General features: G+C 46.6%; 1 protein-coding gene across 1 annotated transcript in view; it reads right to left on the reverse strand.

The window, feature by feature from the left end:
• Positions 1-327: 327 nt before the first annotated feature.
• Positions 328-12,756, reverse strand: part of SERPINI1 (serpin family I member 1) — a 47,465-nt gene continuing 35,036 nt past the window's right edge. The window contains exons 6-8 of the mRNA XM_056850005.1: positions 5,559-5,645; positions 3,591-3,680; positions 328-662 (exon numbers count right to left, since the gene is read on the reverse strand). Coding sequence (XP_056705983.1) covers positions 586-662; positions 3,591-3,680; positions 5,559-5,645 — 254 coding nt within the window. The 3' untranslated portion in view covers positions 328-585. The remainder of the gene's footprint in view (positions 663-3,590; positions 3,681-5,558; positions 5,646-12,756) is intronic.

The raw sequence follows: 12,756 nt of genomic DNA on the forward strand, positions 1-12,756 counted from the left end.
TACCTGGGAAGGTCAGAGTTAAGTATCTGGAAGCGACGTCACAGCATCTTTCTAGGAATTCCCCCCCCCCAAAAAAAAACCAAACCAAAACCAACCATAGAGGTTTGGGAAATTCCTAGAGCATTGCTGTGACGTCACTTCCAGGCATGTAACCAGAAGTGATGTTGTGGCACTGTGTGATGCTGCTCCCCCCCCCATATTTTGCTCTCGCTGTTCCACCAGTTTCTTCTTCCTGCCACACCGTGTATCCAGGACGTAATTTGGAAATGACTGCATCAAGAGAGTTCTGCACTAGAACTCACTGAATCAGGAAGCACAGCCGCTGACCGGGAGAGGGCTTTTATTTAAAGGACCATCACAACAATTCACAAGGACAACAACAGTTACTTGAATACTGAAAGCATTTCTTCCACAACCACGGCCTGCAATTTCTAGCTGACCTTAAATGGAACGTTTTCTTCTTTTAAATGGTGTCTCAAAGGTAACATTGCAAAAACAAAAATACGGCAACCCTTAAATACATCGATTGCAAACTCAGTGTGCTTATTTTCTTTGTGTTTGTATCTCTGTGCGCCCCTGTGGAGGTTAAAGTTCTTCGAAGTCATGGGCACTTGTATTCATAGCTTCTGGGTGCATCACTCTTCCTATGAAGATGATGGTGCCTAAAGAGAGAGACAGAGAAAGAGAAACAGAGAGAGAGAGAGGAGAATATATATGAGCAATGCTTGCTTTATAATGGATCTGACTAGCAAGAGTCTATTGAGCTTTCTACGTATGTGTGTGTATATATATATATATATAATTTGATTCTAAGCTGCCTTGGACAGACAAGGTATACATTTTTAATAGAAGAAATCATTCACAACTATGAAAGACGGAGGGAGGGGGCAGTCATGATGCTGTCTCCCCCCCTGGTGTAAAATCCAGTTCAATTATTCACGACCAGATAACTCATGGAGAAGACTTGTATCTCCATAATAATTTATTTATTTATTTATACTCCACTTTTCTTCCCAACAGGGATCCAAAGCACACGTCAATAGCATTTTCCCCTCCTCTATTTTATCCTCACAACAACCAGCAAGTGAAGCAGGTCTGGCTGACAGAGTATGACTGGCCCAAGGGCACCTAGCAAGCCCTTGGATTGGATCTAGGATTGGATCCCACAGATCTATCCCACTAATGGTGGAGCATGGAGACAGAGGAAAGCACTGCAGCTAGTGGAATATTTTATGGGTCATCTTTGTAACTGGCCCTAAAGCACTCATCAATCTAAACATGATCCACATGCTTGTATGTAAAGCAGAAAATGGGTGGTGTCCCTTGTTTCTGGTTTTTTAAAAAGAATGTTTTGCAGAAAGTGAAGTTCCTTGTTGAGAAGAAGAAGAAGAGTTGGTTTTTATATACCGACTTCATCTCCCTCTTAGGTAAGAATCAAATCGGCTTACAATCACCTTCCCTTCCCCTCCCCCAACAGACACGCTGTGGGGTAGGTGAGGCTGAGAGAGCTCTAAGAGAACCGTGACTAGCCCAAGGTCACCCAGCTGGTTTCATGTGGAGGAGTGGGGAAACAAATCCAGTTCACCAGATTAGTGTCCGCCGCTCATGTGGAGGAGTGGGGAATCAAACCCTGTTCTCCAGATCAGAGTCCGCTGCTCAAAACCATTGCACTACACCATGCTGAGGGAAGTTGAAGCCAACCTCCTCTTTACCACATGCTACTTGATCAATTCAAATCAGCATTTTCTTCCAGTCTGGTTTAACGGTGGAGCCAAAGCCAAGCTGAGCAAAAAATAATTCTTACTATGGAGCACAGCAACAATAAAACCAGGGAGGAGGCGGGGTTCAGCTCCCCTCGCACACACGCTTCAGTTTCTGTCAAACGGAAGAATAGACTCACCCACAGCTCTACATTTGAGAAGGTGGACTTATGGAGAAAACCACAGTAAGTCCTATCTAATTGGGCCTTTAAGTGAGACCATTATCAGGGAATTCCCCGCCCCCCCAGGACTGGTGTAATTTGTAGATCTGAAGCTGCCTTATACTGAATCAGACCGTTGGTCCATCAAAGTCAGTATTGTCTACTCAGATTGGCAGCGGCTCTCCAGGGTCTCAGGCAGAGGTCTTTCACATCACCTACTTGCCTAGTCCCTTTAACTGGAGATGCCGGGGATTGAACCTGGGACCTTCTGCATGTCAAGCAGAGGGTCTAGCACTGAGCCACAGCCCCTCCTCTTCAGTTAGAAAGCTCAATAGACTCTCACTAGTCAGATCCATTATAAGGCAAGCATTGCTCATCGGTCTTGTTCAGCAGATAAAGAATTGATCTCGCTAAGGCAATGCTCTTGCAGCATCAAAGACAAGGGGTACCGATGAGAGAAGGGTATCAGGGCTCTTTCATGGAGAAGGATGTGTGGCTCTGATTAATTATTGCAATTTTACAGCCACTCTCACCATCCTGAGTTAAAAGGGTTTCTCAAAAATCATTTTCAAAATATCAGATAATTGCAACTTACTCAAAAGGAATTTCAAGGGAAGTGCCCATTATCCCAGGCCCATGTCGCATTAATATTTTTTTCCCACTAGGAGATATCTGGAAGAGCATGCCCTTCAGTATTGCGTGCACAGGTGCATGGTTGTCTGGATGCACACACACAGGTTGGAGGGGCTGAAATGTGCAACAGTTTCCTGATCTGCGCATGTGCAGCAGCAAATCTGTGCCCTCTTTCCCATTTGCTGCAGAACTGCAGTTTTGATTGCCACAGCTTTCCACCTTACTGGAGAACAAGTCAGGGGACCCAACTCTTATGGGCAGCACAACGGCCAACTCAACATGCACCACAGGCAGAAGGGATTAAAAAAACACCCAAGTAGCAGAGTAGAGCAGTCAGGCTCATGGCTCCTAAGGTCAATTTTGCCTATAAGGTTCAAAGCAACTCTTGCTCACAATTGCTTTCCAAGGGGAAGAAGAAGAAGAGTTGGTTTTTATTATGCCAACTTTCTCTACCACTTAAGGGAGACTCAAACTGGCTTAAAATCACCTTCCCTTCCCCTCCCCACAACAGACACCTTGTGAGGTAGGTGGGGCTGAGAGAGCTCTAAGAGAGCTGTGATTAGCCCAAGGTCACCCAGCTGGCTTCATGTGTGGAAGTGGGAAAACCAACCCTGTTTACCAGATTAGCATCCACCACTCATGTGGAGAAGTGGGGAATCAAACCCGGTTCTCCAGATTAGAGTCCACCACTCCAAATCACCGCTCTTAACCACTACACCACGCTGGCAAAGCCTACATGGGCCAGAATGGTAATCCACATCCCAGTAGCCTGTCCACACCTTGATTTTCCCCACGATCACCAATCAGATAGTAACATAAATAGTGGGAGAGAGGCTCACTGCCAACTGAAGCATCTCCTTGGAAAAGGAGATGCAGTCCTCTGCATGCATACTTGAAGGGGAGACCTACTAAGCTGAAAGAGACTCACTGACTTAGGAGTATCTTTGATGAGCTGGTTCCATATCGAAAGCTGGAAGATTTTCGGGAGGATTTAACGGGGGGGGGGAAACGTGGATGAAAAGGACCGTGCGCTCACCTGTTCTTCTGTTTCTGACCACGAAGAAAAATGGATGATCCACTATAACCTGGGGGTACAGAACTGCCATCCGACTAATGGCTATCATTCCTGAGGGTGGAAGGGGAAGGCAAAATATAAAACAAGCAGGCTGCATCTGAAACATCCCAGCAGTCATTCTCTCTCCTACCCGATCACTCTTCATGACAACATGAAACACACAAACCAGAATTAAGAACCAACAGCACTAGCAGAGGTTGACTAGACATGCAGCCAGAAACCTAAGTCAAAGAGAAACAGGCCCAGAAACACCGTGTTTAGTTACACTCCAGGCATGACTCACGGCTGGTAGGTGTGCAATTTGTTTCTACTGCTGGGGGAACAGCTTGTAACTTATGAAGGGGCAGAACAAAACGACCGTTCCCGGGGGTCTCGTTTGGCAGTGTGGCCACCCATTTATGCTAGACGGAGTCCGAGTGCATTGGGCGCGACGTCGGTTTGACCATAATAACCGTAAGCTCATTCGTGCTTCCTCGGAACGCTACAGTCTGTGTTCGAGCAGACCTGCAAAGTCTAAATAAGCTATGCAAAACTTTCACGACTTCTTCGGGTTACTTCCAACTAGTAAAGTCCGGTTCTGCTGGATCCACCCCATAGGCAGAACTAAGTACATTACAGAATTATGAACTGTATTACATTGCCGAGGTGTCGGTCACCAAGCCATCCTAGAGTAAGCTGATTTAAATTTAATATCTGGTGTACAAAAGACTACTGGGGGCCAAACATATTAGCAGCGAGCCAAGACGTGGTTTTAATTAAATTTGGAAATCTTTAACGGCTTCCCTTTAGACGTTTATATTTTTGAAGTATTTTTATTGCACCAGCGTATTTACAGCCCTCCCCCCCCCACACCCCAAAGCGCTAAGCATGCCCAGGCAGGAGTCTAATGGGAAATGTGGTTTTCCAGCCAGAATTTAGGGCAGCAAACAGACTCCCCACAAACGCGATTACTTTTCTTCTGATGGAAAAATAGTAATGAGGGAGGCTCAGTTCGTGATACAAATCAAGATTTTTTTTTAAATACTTTATTTGCTGGTGGGAAAAGGCAATATTTGCATGCAAGAAGCAAATGGTTCTACCATCTGGTCCTTCCATCACAACTAGACACTTCCCCCTCCCTGCCCGTTTCTCTGTTAACGACACATATTTATGCACCCTTATCAAAATGCAACTGTGTCTCCATGCTATTTCCAGCCTTTTCGGAAAGAAGGTGGTGCCTGGAGATCTCCTGGGATTACGACTGATCTCTAGACAACTTAGATCAGTTTGCCTGGGGAAACTGGCCCCTTTGGATGGTGGGCTCCATGGCATTACAGCCTGATGATGATGAAGAAGAGTTGGTTTTTATATGCCGACTTTCTCTACCACTTAAGGGAGACTCAAACCAGTTTACAATCACCTTCTCTTCCCCTCCCTACAGCAGACACCTGTGAGGTAGGTGGGGCTGAAAGAGATTGACTTGCCCAAGGTCACTGAGCTGGCTTCATGTGTAGGAGTGGGGAAACAAATCCACTTCACCAGATTAGCGTCCGCTGCTCATGAGGAGGAGTGGGGAATCAAACCTGGTTCTCCAGATCAGAGTCCACCGCTCCAAACCACTGCTCTTAACCACTACACAACGCTGGCTCTCCTTTAAGTCCCTCCCCTCTCCAAACCCCACCCTCCCCAAGCTCCACCCCCCGAATCTCCAGGTGTTTCTCAACCCAGAGGTGGCAGCCCTATTAAAAGGAGATGCTGGGGATTGAACCTGGGGTCTTCTGCATGCAAAACAGATGCTCTGCCACTTATCCTTGACTCTTCAATCTGAACCACGACTAAGCTGGAATCAGAACCAGGGACTTCTGAAGCCATAGCTCCTGCTCTTCGTCAGCAGACGGTTCCAGGCCGGCTGTTAACATTGCTAGTACACAATTTTTAGGCAACAAATACCTGAAGCAGCAGCCGCTTCAGCACCTTCTTCATTAACTTCTAGGAAAGCCTTGTGGACCGCTTTGGAAAGGTAAAGTTCTTTGTTGTCTGGAAGAAAGAAAAGGGGAGAGAGGAAAGCAAAGAATAAACAGTCAATTTAGAATCCCCCCCCCTCAAAGAGCTGATGGTTTCCTCTGATGAATGTTAGAGGGAAACATGCTTTGGGCGTGATCTATAAGGATGGAAACTTCTGGCTTTCAGGCACTTTTTAAGTAATAAAGGGTTGGATTCGGTGACCAGGACCTAAGACTTCTTTCCAAAGGAGACTACCACAGTCAGGGGCAGGCTTTTCCATTTGAGGAAGTGGAAGGGAATCAATGGGTCCAACTTGACAGAAAGGAGTTGCTGGATCGGATCCAGCCAGCTTTTTCACTCAGTGTCACCAGTTTAAAGGTAAAGGTAAAGGTCCCCTGTGGAAGCACTGGGTCATTCCTGACCCATGGGGTGATGTCACATCCCGACATTTTCTAGGCAGACTTTGTTTACGGGGTGGTTTGCCATTGCCTTCCCCAGTCATCTACACTTTACCCCCAGCAAGCTGGGTACTCATTTTACCAACCGCAGAAGGATGGAAGGCTGAGTCAACCTTGAGCCGGCTACCTGAAACCAACTTCCATCAGGATCGAACTCAGGTCATGAGCAGAGCTTGGACTGCAGTACTGCAGCTTACCACTCTGTGCCACGGGGCTCTTGTCACCCAGTTTAAACTATATATTATTTGTTTTCAAATTATATAATTAGTCATGACAATGTAATTATCTATAATATCCATTATTATTATTATTGTTTATTCATTCTAACCCGATCTGCTTGCTCCCAAATACTATATTATTGAATTGCATTAATTTATTGCATTGTATGGAAAGAGATTCTGGATGGAAACTAGGATTGCCAACCTCCAGGTAGTAGCTGGAGATCTCCTGCTATTACAACTGATCTCCAGCTGAAAGAGATCAGTTCCCTTAGAGAAAATGGCTGCTTTGGCAATTGCACTCTATGGCATTGAAGTCCCCCCCTCCCCAAATCCCGCCCTCCTCAGGCTCCGCCCCAAAATCTCCCACTGATGGCAAAGAGGGACCTGGCAACCCTAGCCCTCTACCTCGAATGCTTTAAATACGTGACGAGTGAGGCAATAAGACAGTCGCATGAAGACCTGTCTTTTTTCCTTGCCAGATCTGTCAACAGCCAGGTGGCAGGGAGTTCTCTGCGCATGTGGATGAGTGAAGGGTTACCCCAGCATGGAGCTCCTAATCGGCATCAGCTGACAACGGACTTAACAGGTGGGAAACTGGCTGTGCAATCCCACACAGAGTAACTCCAGAGTTAGACTGCAGTACCTCTGTAAAGTTTTGCGCAGTCAATTACGCATTGAGTGGGTCAGATCCCTGAGCCATTTGGTCCAGACGAAAGATCTGTGTTGCATCAGAGCAACAGATCCCGAATAAACGTGTGAAGACACAAATAGTCAATTTATGCAATTCTTATTTTGCATGCCTGTTTAGACAAAAATTTATAATAATCTTGCTCTTCTGTTCTCATTGTCTCAACACTGAAAAGGGAGAGCAGCTTTTGTAAGGAAACAAACAAAAAACAAAGCGCCGTATTCAATGTGTCAAGTCGGAACTCCAGTTTATTTAAAGACGGTGCTTCAAAAATATTGCTGGGTATTTAATTTAATAAAGCAAACTGTGAACAACCTTTCCGGCACCACCTGGGACGTCGCCTTTATTCAATGAGAAAAATTAAGAGCTCTGCTGCAGAGCCGATTAATCTTCCTTCCGTATGTTTAATGCTTGAGGTTCCTCCATAAACAACTTAAGCTTTAAATGGTAGAAGAGTTCATTTCGAGCACGTAAAATTAGGTGTGTGCATGGGGAGGGGGGAAGGCTGCTCTTTGTCGGTTTGGGCGAAGGTACGGGAGCATAAACTACAACTCTGCTGGAAAACGTTCGCCTCGCAGATGAAACGCAAACGAATTTCAAGGCATCTGCCGGTTTCCCGTGCTTTATGGCCCAGTCCTATGGACTTGCTGCCTCAGCATTCTGCTGGAGCTAAATAAGGTTTGCAGGTGGTACAAGCACAAGAATGGCTCGGCTGGATCAAGCCAACCATCAATCAGACGTGAGCCTCCTCTTTCCGACAGCAGACGGCCGAAGCGGCTGCCTTGAAGCTAGTGCTTTGTATATGGCACTGGCAGGGGAAGGCAGGCCTTTTAACCTCAGTACCACACTGGCAGGCTGGCTGAGGAAAGCATAGCTCTCACTAAGAGGGAGACAGTGTGGAGTAGTGGTTAAAAGCATCCAGCCAGAAGCAGCTGCCTCGAAGCTAGTGCTTTGTATAGGGTTGCCAACCTCCAGGCTGGAGATCTCCTGCTATTACAACTGATCTCCAGCCGATAGAGATCAGTTCCCTCTGTGAAAAACACTTTGGGATGTGGAATGGTATAGTATAACCTGATCTCGTCCGATCTCGGAAGTGAAGCAGTACTTGGGAGTCCTCCAAGGAAGACTCTGCAGAGGAAGGCAATGGCAAACCACCTCTGCTTAATCACTGGCCTTGAAAACCCACCAGGGGTCGCTAGAATTCGGCTGTGACTTGACTTGACACACATCACTCGCACTTTGAATGCCACGTACCTTTTTTGACTGACCTTCTCGACAAGGGTAACATTGAATTAGGGAACAACAATCGGAAATCAGGGCTGCAGCCCCGATCAAGGATACCGACACACTAGGGTTGTGCATATTGATAAACCTGAACCGAAAATAATCCTGAAATCAGCCAAACAGGTATTTGGCTTTTTTTTGGCTTCAGCTTTACCCAGGCTATGGGAATTTTTTTTTTAATGAGCTCCGGAGGAGGCTATTTTGGTGGTAGAATTCCCAAATTTTCCGGGTAAAAGTTTATAATGCTTCTCTATGGAGGAGGGGGTGACTCCTTCCTGACCCCATAAAATCAGACCCCTGACCCAACCTTAACCAAACTTTGAGGTTCATGCAAGGAGAGTCCCTTGAAGCTACCCTGAAAATTTGGAAACTCTACCTCCCAAAATGCCCCCACAGGAGCTTCAAAACATCCCCATAGATTACAATTGACCTGAATTTTTTGGTAAACCAGGAAATAAAGCCGAAATACAAATTTACCAGTATGGGTATTCGGCTAATTCTGGGTTTACCAAAACAAACAAACAAACAAAAAAACCCGTCCCAATAAACCCAAACCTGATATTTACCATTTTTTTTTGCACAACCCTAAGATACACTTGCAAACATTAAGGAAAGCTTTAGAGGTATTACAACTTGTGTGACAGAATTAACAAACCAATCCTAACTTCATACTGTTCTTTTGATTCCAGTGAATCCTATTTGTAAATTGATGGCTTGTATTGACCAGATGTGTGTGTATGATTTTCACTGATTCTCCTCACTGGCTGCAAACCACTGATGACCCCCTTATGCTATTCCTAGGGAGCCCCTATCCACCAGAAGCAATATTGGGGGGGGCATTTTGGGCTGCAGTGGGGTGGGGTTGGGGGAATCATGCTCCATTGATGGAAAGCTGATCTGTCAGCAGAAATTACCATCTATTCCAAGCCAAGGTGTTCATTAAGTTTGCCAACCTCCAGGTACTAGCTGGAGATCTCCTGCTATTACAACTGATCTCCAGCCGATAAAGATCAGTTCACCTGGAGGAAATGACCACTTTGGCAATTGTACTCCATGGCATTGAAGTTCCTCCCCTCCCCAAACCCCGCCCTCCTCAGGCTCTGCCCCAAAAACTTCCCACCGGTGGCAAAGAGGGACCTGGCAACCCTAGTGTTTATAGGATTGCTGCATAAGAGTGAATACAAACAAAGTATATAAAAATGATGAGTGGACTAGAAACAACTGAGCAATCATTCTCCTTCTCATAGACTGCCAGAACTGCACAAGCGATGAATTAAAATGACATGAACTTGATTTAAAAACAAAAGAAAATACACATTTACACAGCAGACAAGAAGATATGTGGGACCTTTTGGTGCCGCACACAGTAATAAATCAGCAGCATGCTAATAAAAGGTCTAGCACAATGTGTGGAAGAGAAGAAAACAAACAGTGATTAGGTAGAGCATGTAGGTCACCCGCTGTAATTCTAAAGAGTTTTCACAAACCGCATTATCATAAATTATGAGAGCTCGTGTTTACTGGAGAGGACAGTCAATGTGGTAACTGTGGAAATAAGCCTTGGTTTTCTGCATACCCTTCCCTTCCTCCTTTCTGTGCACAGAATACAAACAGTTCTGAATGTGGATCTCTCAGAACTGGTATCAGTTACCTTTTCTATCCAGGGAGAGAACGCATAGGCAGAGATTTCCCATTGTGAATTGCTCCACAGCTTTAGAGCTAGGGCTGCCAACCTCCAGGTACTAGCTGGAGATCTCCTGCTGTTACAACTGATCTCCAGCTGATAGAGATCAGTTCAGCTGGAGAAAATGGCTGCTCTGGCAATCGGAATCTATGACATTGAAGTCCCTCCCCTCCTCAAACCATGCCCTCCTCTGGCTCTGCCCCAAAAATCTCCAGGTATTTCCCAACCCAGAGCTGACAACCCTATTTAGAGCCTCTGGGAAGTTCATCACGTAACAAAAATCCTGTAAGGCATGATGGGATTGGAAAGCAAGGAGAGGGAAGCAGAAGAGAAGAGGCGGGGCTGCAGCTGGACCAACAAAGAAGCCAGAAGGCTCTTGAAGCAACTGGGAATAAAGCTGAACTGAGAGCTCTCCTGTACAGAGGACATTGTTCAGCAAACCAGACATCAAAGCCATCAAAGGCTGCTACAGACATGTCAACAAGAAGACTGTTTAGTTCCTTAGCAAGGGTCACATGGTGCCTGGGGGGACTTGAACACATGAGCACAGTAAACTTGGCTCATATATGGGTGGGGTTGCCTGTTACCTGGCAGTGGCCCTCTACCGGACTGTGTTACCTGGCCACCCCAAAGGTACGTGTCGCCACCGTTCCAGACAGGCAGCAAGCCCCAGACGCTAAAGGGGAGAGCTCACGCACCGTCCCGCGAGACAGGCACTAAGGATCCACAGGCAGGACGGCCCCTCCGAGCGAACCAGAGGGAATCCATTTTCCTGCAATCTCGCCCGAGTGTCCAGCAGATGCCATTTCGCAAGGAACAACTAGACACGTAGCCAGCCCCCCCTTCCATCTGCATGACTAACGATCCATCGGAAGCCCCCGAGGTATCAGCACCAAGAGATCGCACCTCAGGCAACCAGGAAGTGACTCACCCCGGACGCAGCTGTTCGTGCCTTTGTGTCAACTCAATAAACCCATCAACGATTGTCTCCCGGGTCTCCCGGAATTGCGCAAAGTCCATAGGTTTACGTCAGCCCGTCTAAATCACCCATCACCCCACCTTAGTAGCCGACGATTAATGCTATTATCTGCCTTTGTTTGCCATGGGAACCACGAGGGGGTAAGCCCATCATCCCCCACCCCAAAAAGAGTATAACTGGGGTCGCTTTCCCCTCTCATACTCGGTGTCACTCTGTCGGTGTAGGCAGCAATGCTCGAACATGCAGGGGACCCCCCCTGCCCCCTTTTTATTCCTCTCTGCTGCATGGAGCCTCGGACGTCCCCTCTACAGAATCAGGTGCAGTATTGTCACTCTTCAAAGGGAAACCGGCCACATTGGAGAACGTCTCTACTCTACCACCTTTTATTTTCTAGGCTCTGTGTGTGCTTTGTAAGAATCTGTTTTGTTTGTGTGTGAACGTATAATCAAGTAAACACCTTTTAATTTTAATTCCATTGCCTCCGCCTTATTCTTTGAACCTCGGAATGGACCCCCATAGACATAGGTTTAGATCCTGTGGTTATGCCCATTGCCGGTTAATGATTTGCTAATTCCCCCATATAAATATTCATAACCGAGCAATTTGGCTAACATGCCAACCTCCAGGTGGTGGCTGGAAATCTCCTGCTGTTACAACTGATCTCTAGGCGATGGAAATCAGTCCCCCTGAAGAGAATGGGGTCTTTGGCAATTAGACTCTATGGCACTGAAGTCCCCTCTCCAAACCCTGTCCTTCTCAGACTCCACCCAAAATCTTCAGGTATTTCCCAACCTGGAGCTGGCAACCCTATATGTGAGTCATGTGAAGTTGATTTATAACGCATCTGGGCTAACCAGATCTGGAGTCTGAGGTCTTTCACAACACTTGTTACTAGATCCTTTCCCCTGGAGATGCTGGAGATGTGGGACCTTCAACAGGGAAAGCAGTTGATCTACCAATGAGCCATGGTGCCTCCCAACATCCTTACTGGTCTGAAACCAGGATAGCCAGGAGAGTTTTTTCCATGAGGCATTCAACTAACTCATTTCCAGGGTGTGCTGACATGCTACTTTCCTGTGTCCAGAGGAATGGAGGAGGAAGCAATTGGAAAACAGTAAGCAGAAGAAGAAGAGTTGGTTTTTATTTGCCAACTTTCTCTACCACTTAAGGGAGAATCAAACCGGCTTACAATCACCTTCCCTTCCCCTCCCCACAACAGACACTATGTGGAGGAGTGGGGAATCAAACCCAGTTCTCCAGATCAGAGTCCACCGCTCCAAACCACCGCTCTTAACCACTACACCACATTGGTTCTCAACAGGAACACTGAAAGTCTTGCAAGCAGGTCAGATGTCTCCTCTCCAGCTGGGGAGCTCTGGAGCGTGTGACAGGACACAAGACCTCGATAGTTGCAGCCGAAGAAGCAATTCTGTCCCAGTGTGGCACTGACGGCATAATGATCTGCTGTTGCTTGGCTATAAGCCAGTTCCCAGCAGCGATCTTATTGCTCATTTGAAGCCCCCAATATAATCCGGCATCGAACCTCAAGTGCGAAGTGCAGGGGGGACAAAGGGTACCATAACAAGCATCGCAGCCAATCCTAATTGGAGACCAGAGATGGAAACTTTACTCCAGACAGGAATGACTAATACCTTGTTAAAACTTAAGGTGAGGTAGGCGGGCTTCTGTTGAAATGGAGAGCTCTTATGACAGCTACCCTTCAGGAATCAGAGCAGCTCTGGAAGGGACGGCACTCGCTTCGGGAAATGAAAGGATGCCCCAGCTCGTAATGAATTACAATTCAGTCCACACTCTGGTCATGAGAAACAG

This window comes from Euleptes europaea, chromosome 5 (assembly GCF_029931775.1).
Source record: "Euleptes europaea isolate rEulEur1 chromosome 5, rEulEur1.hap1, whole genome shotgun sequence".
Classification (NCBI taxonomy): domain Eukaryota; kingdom Metazoa; phylum Chordata; class Lepidosauria; order Squamata; family Sphaerodactylidae; genus Euleptes; species Euleptes europaea.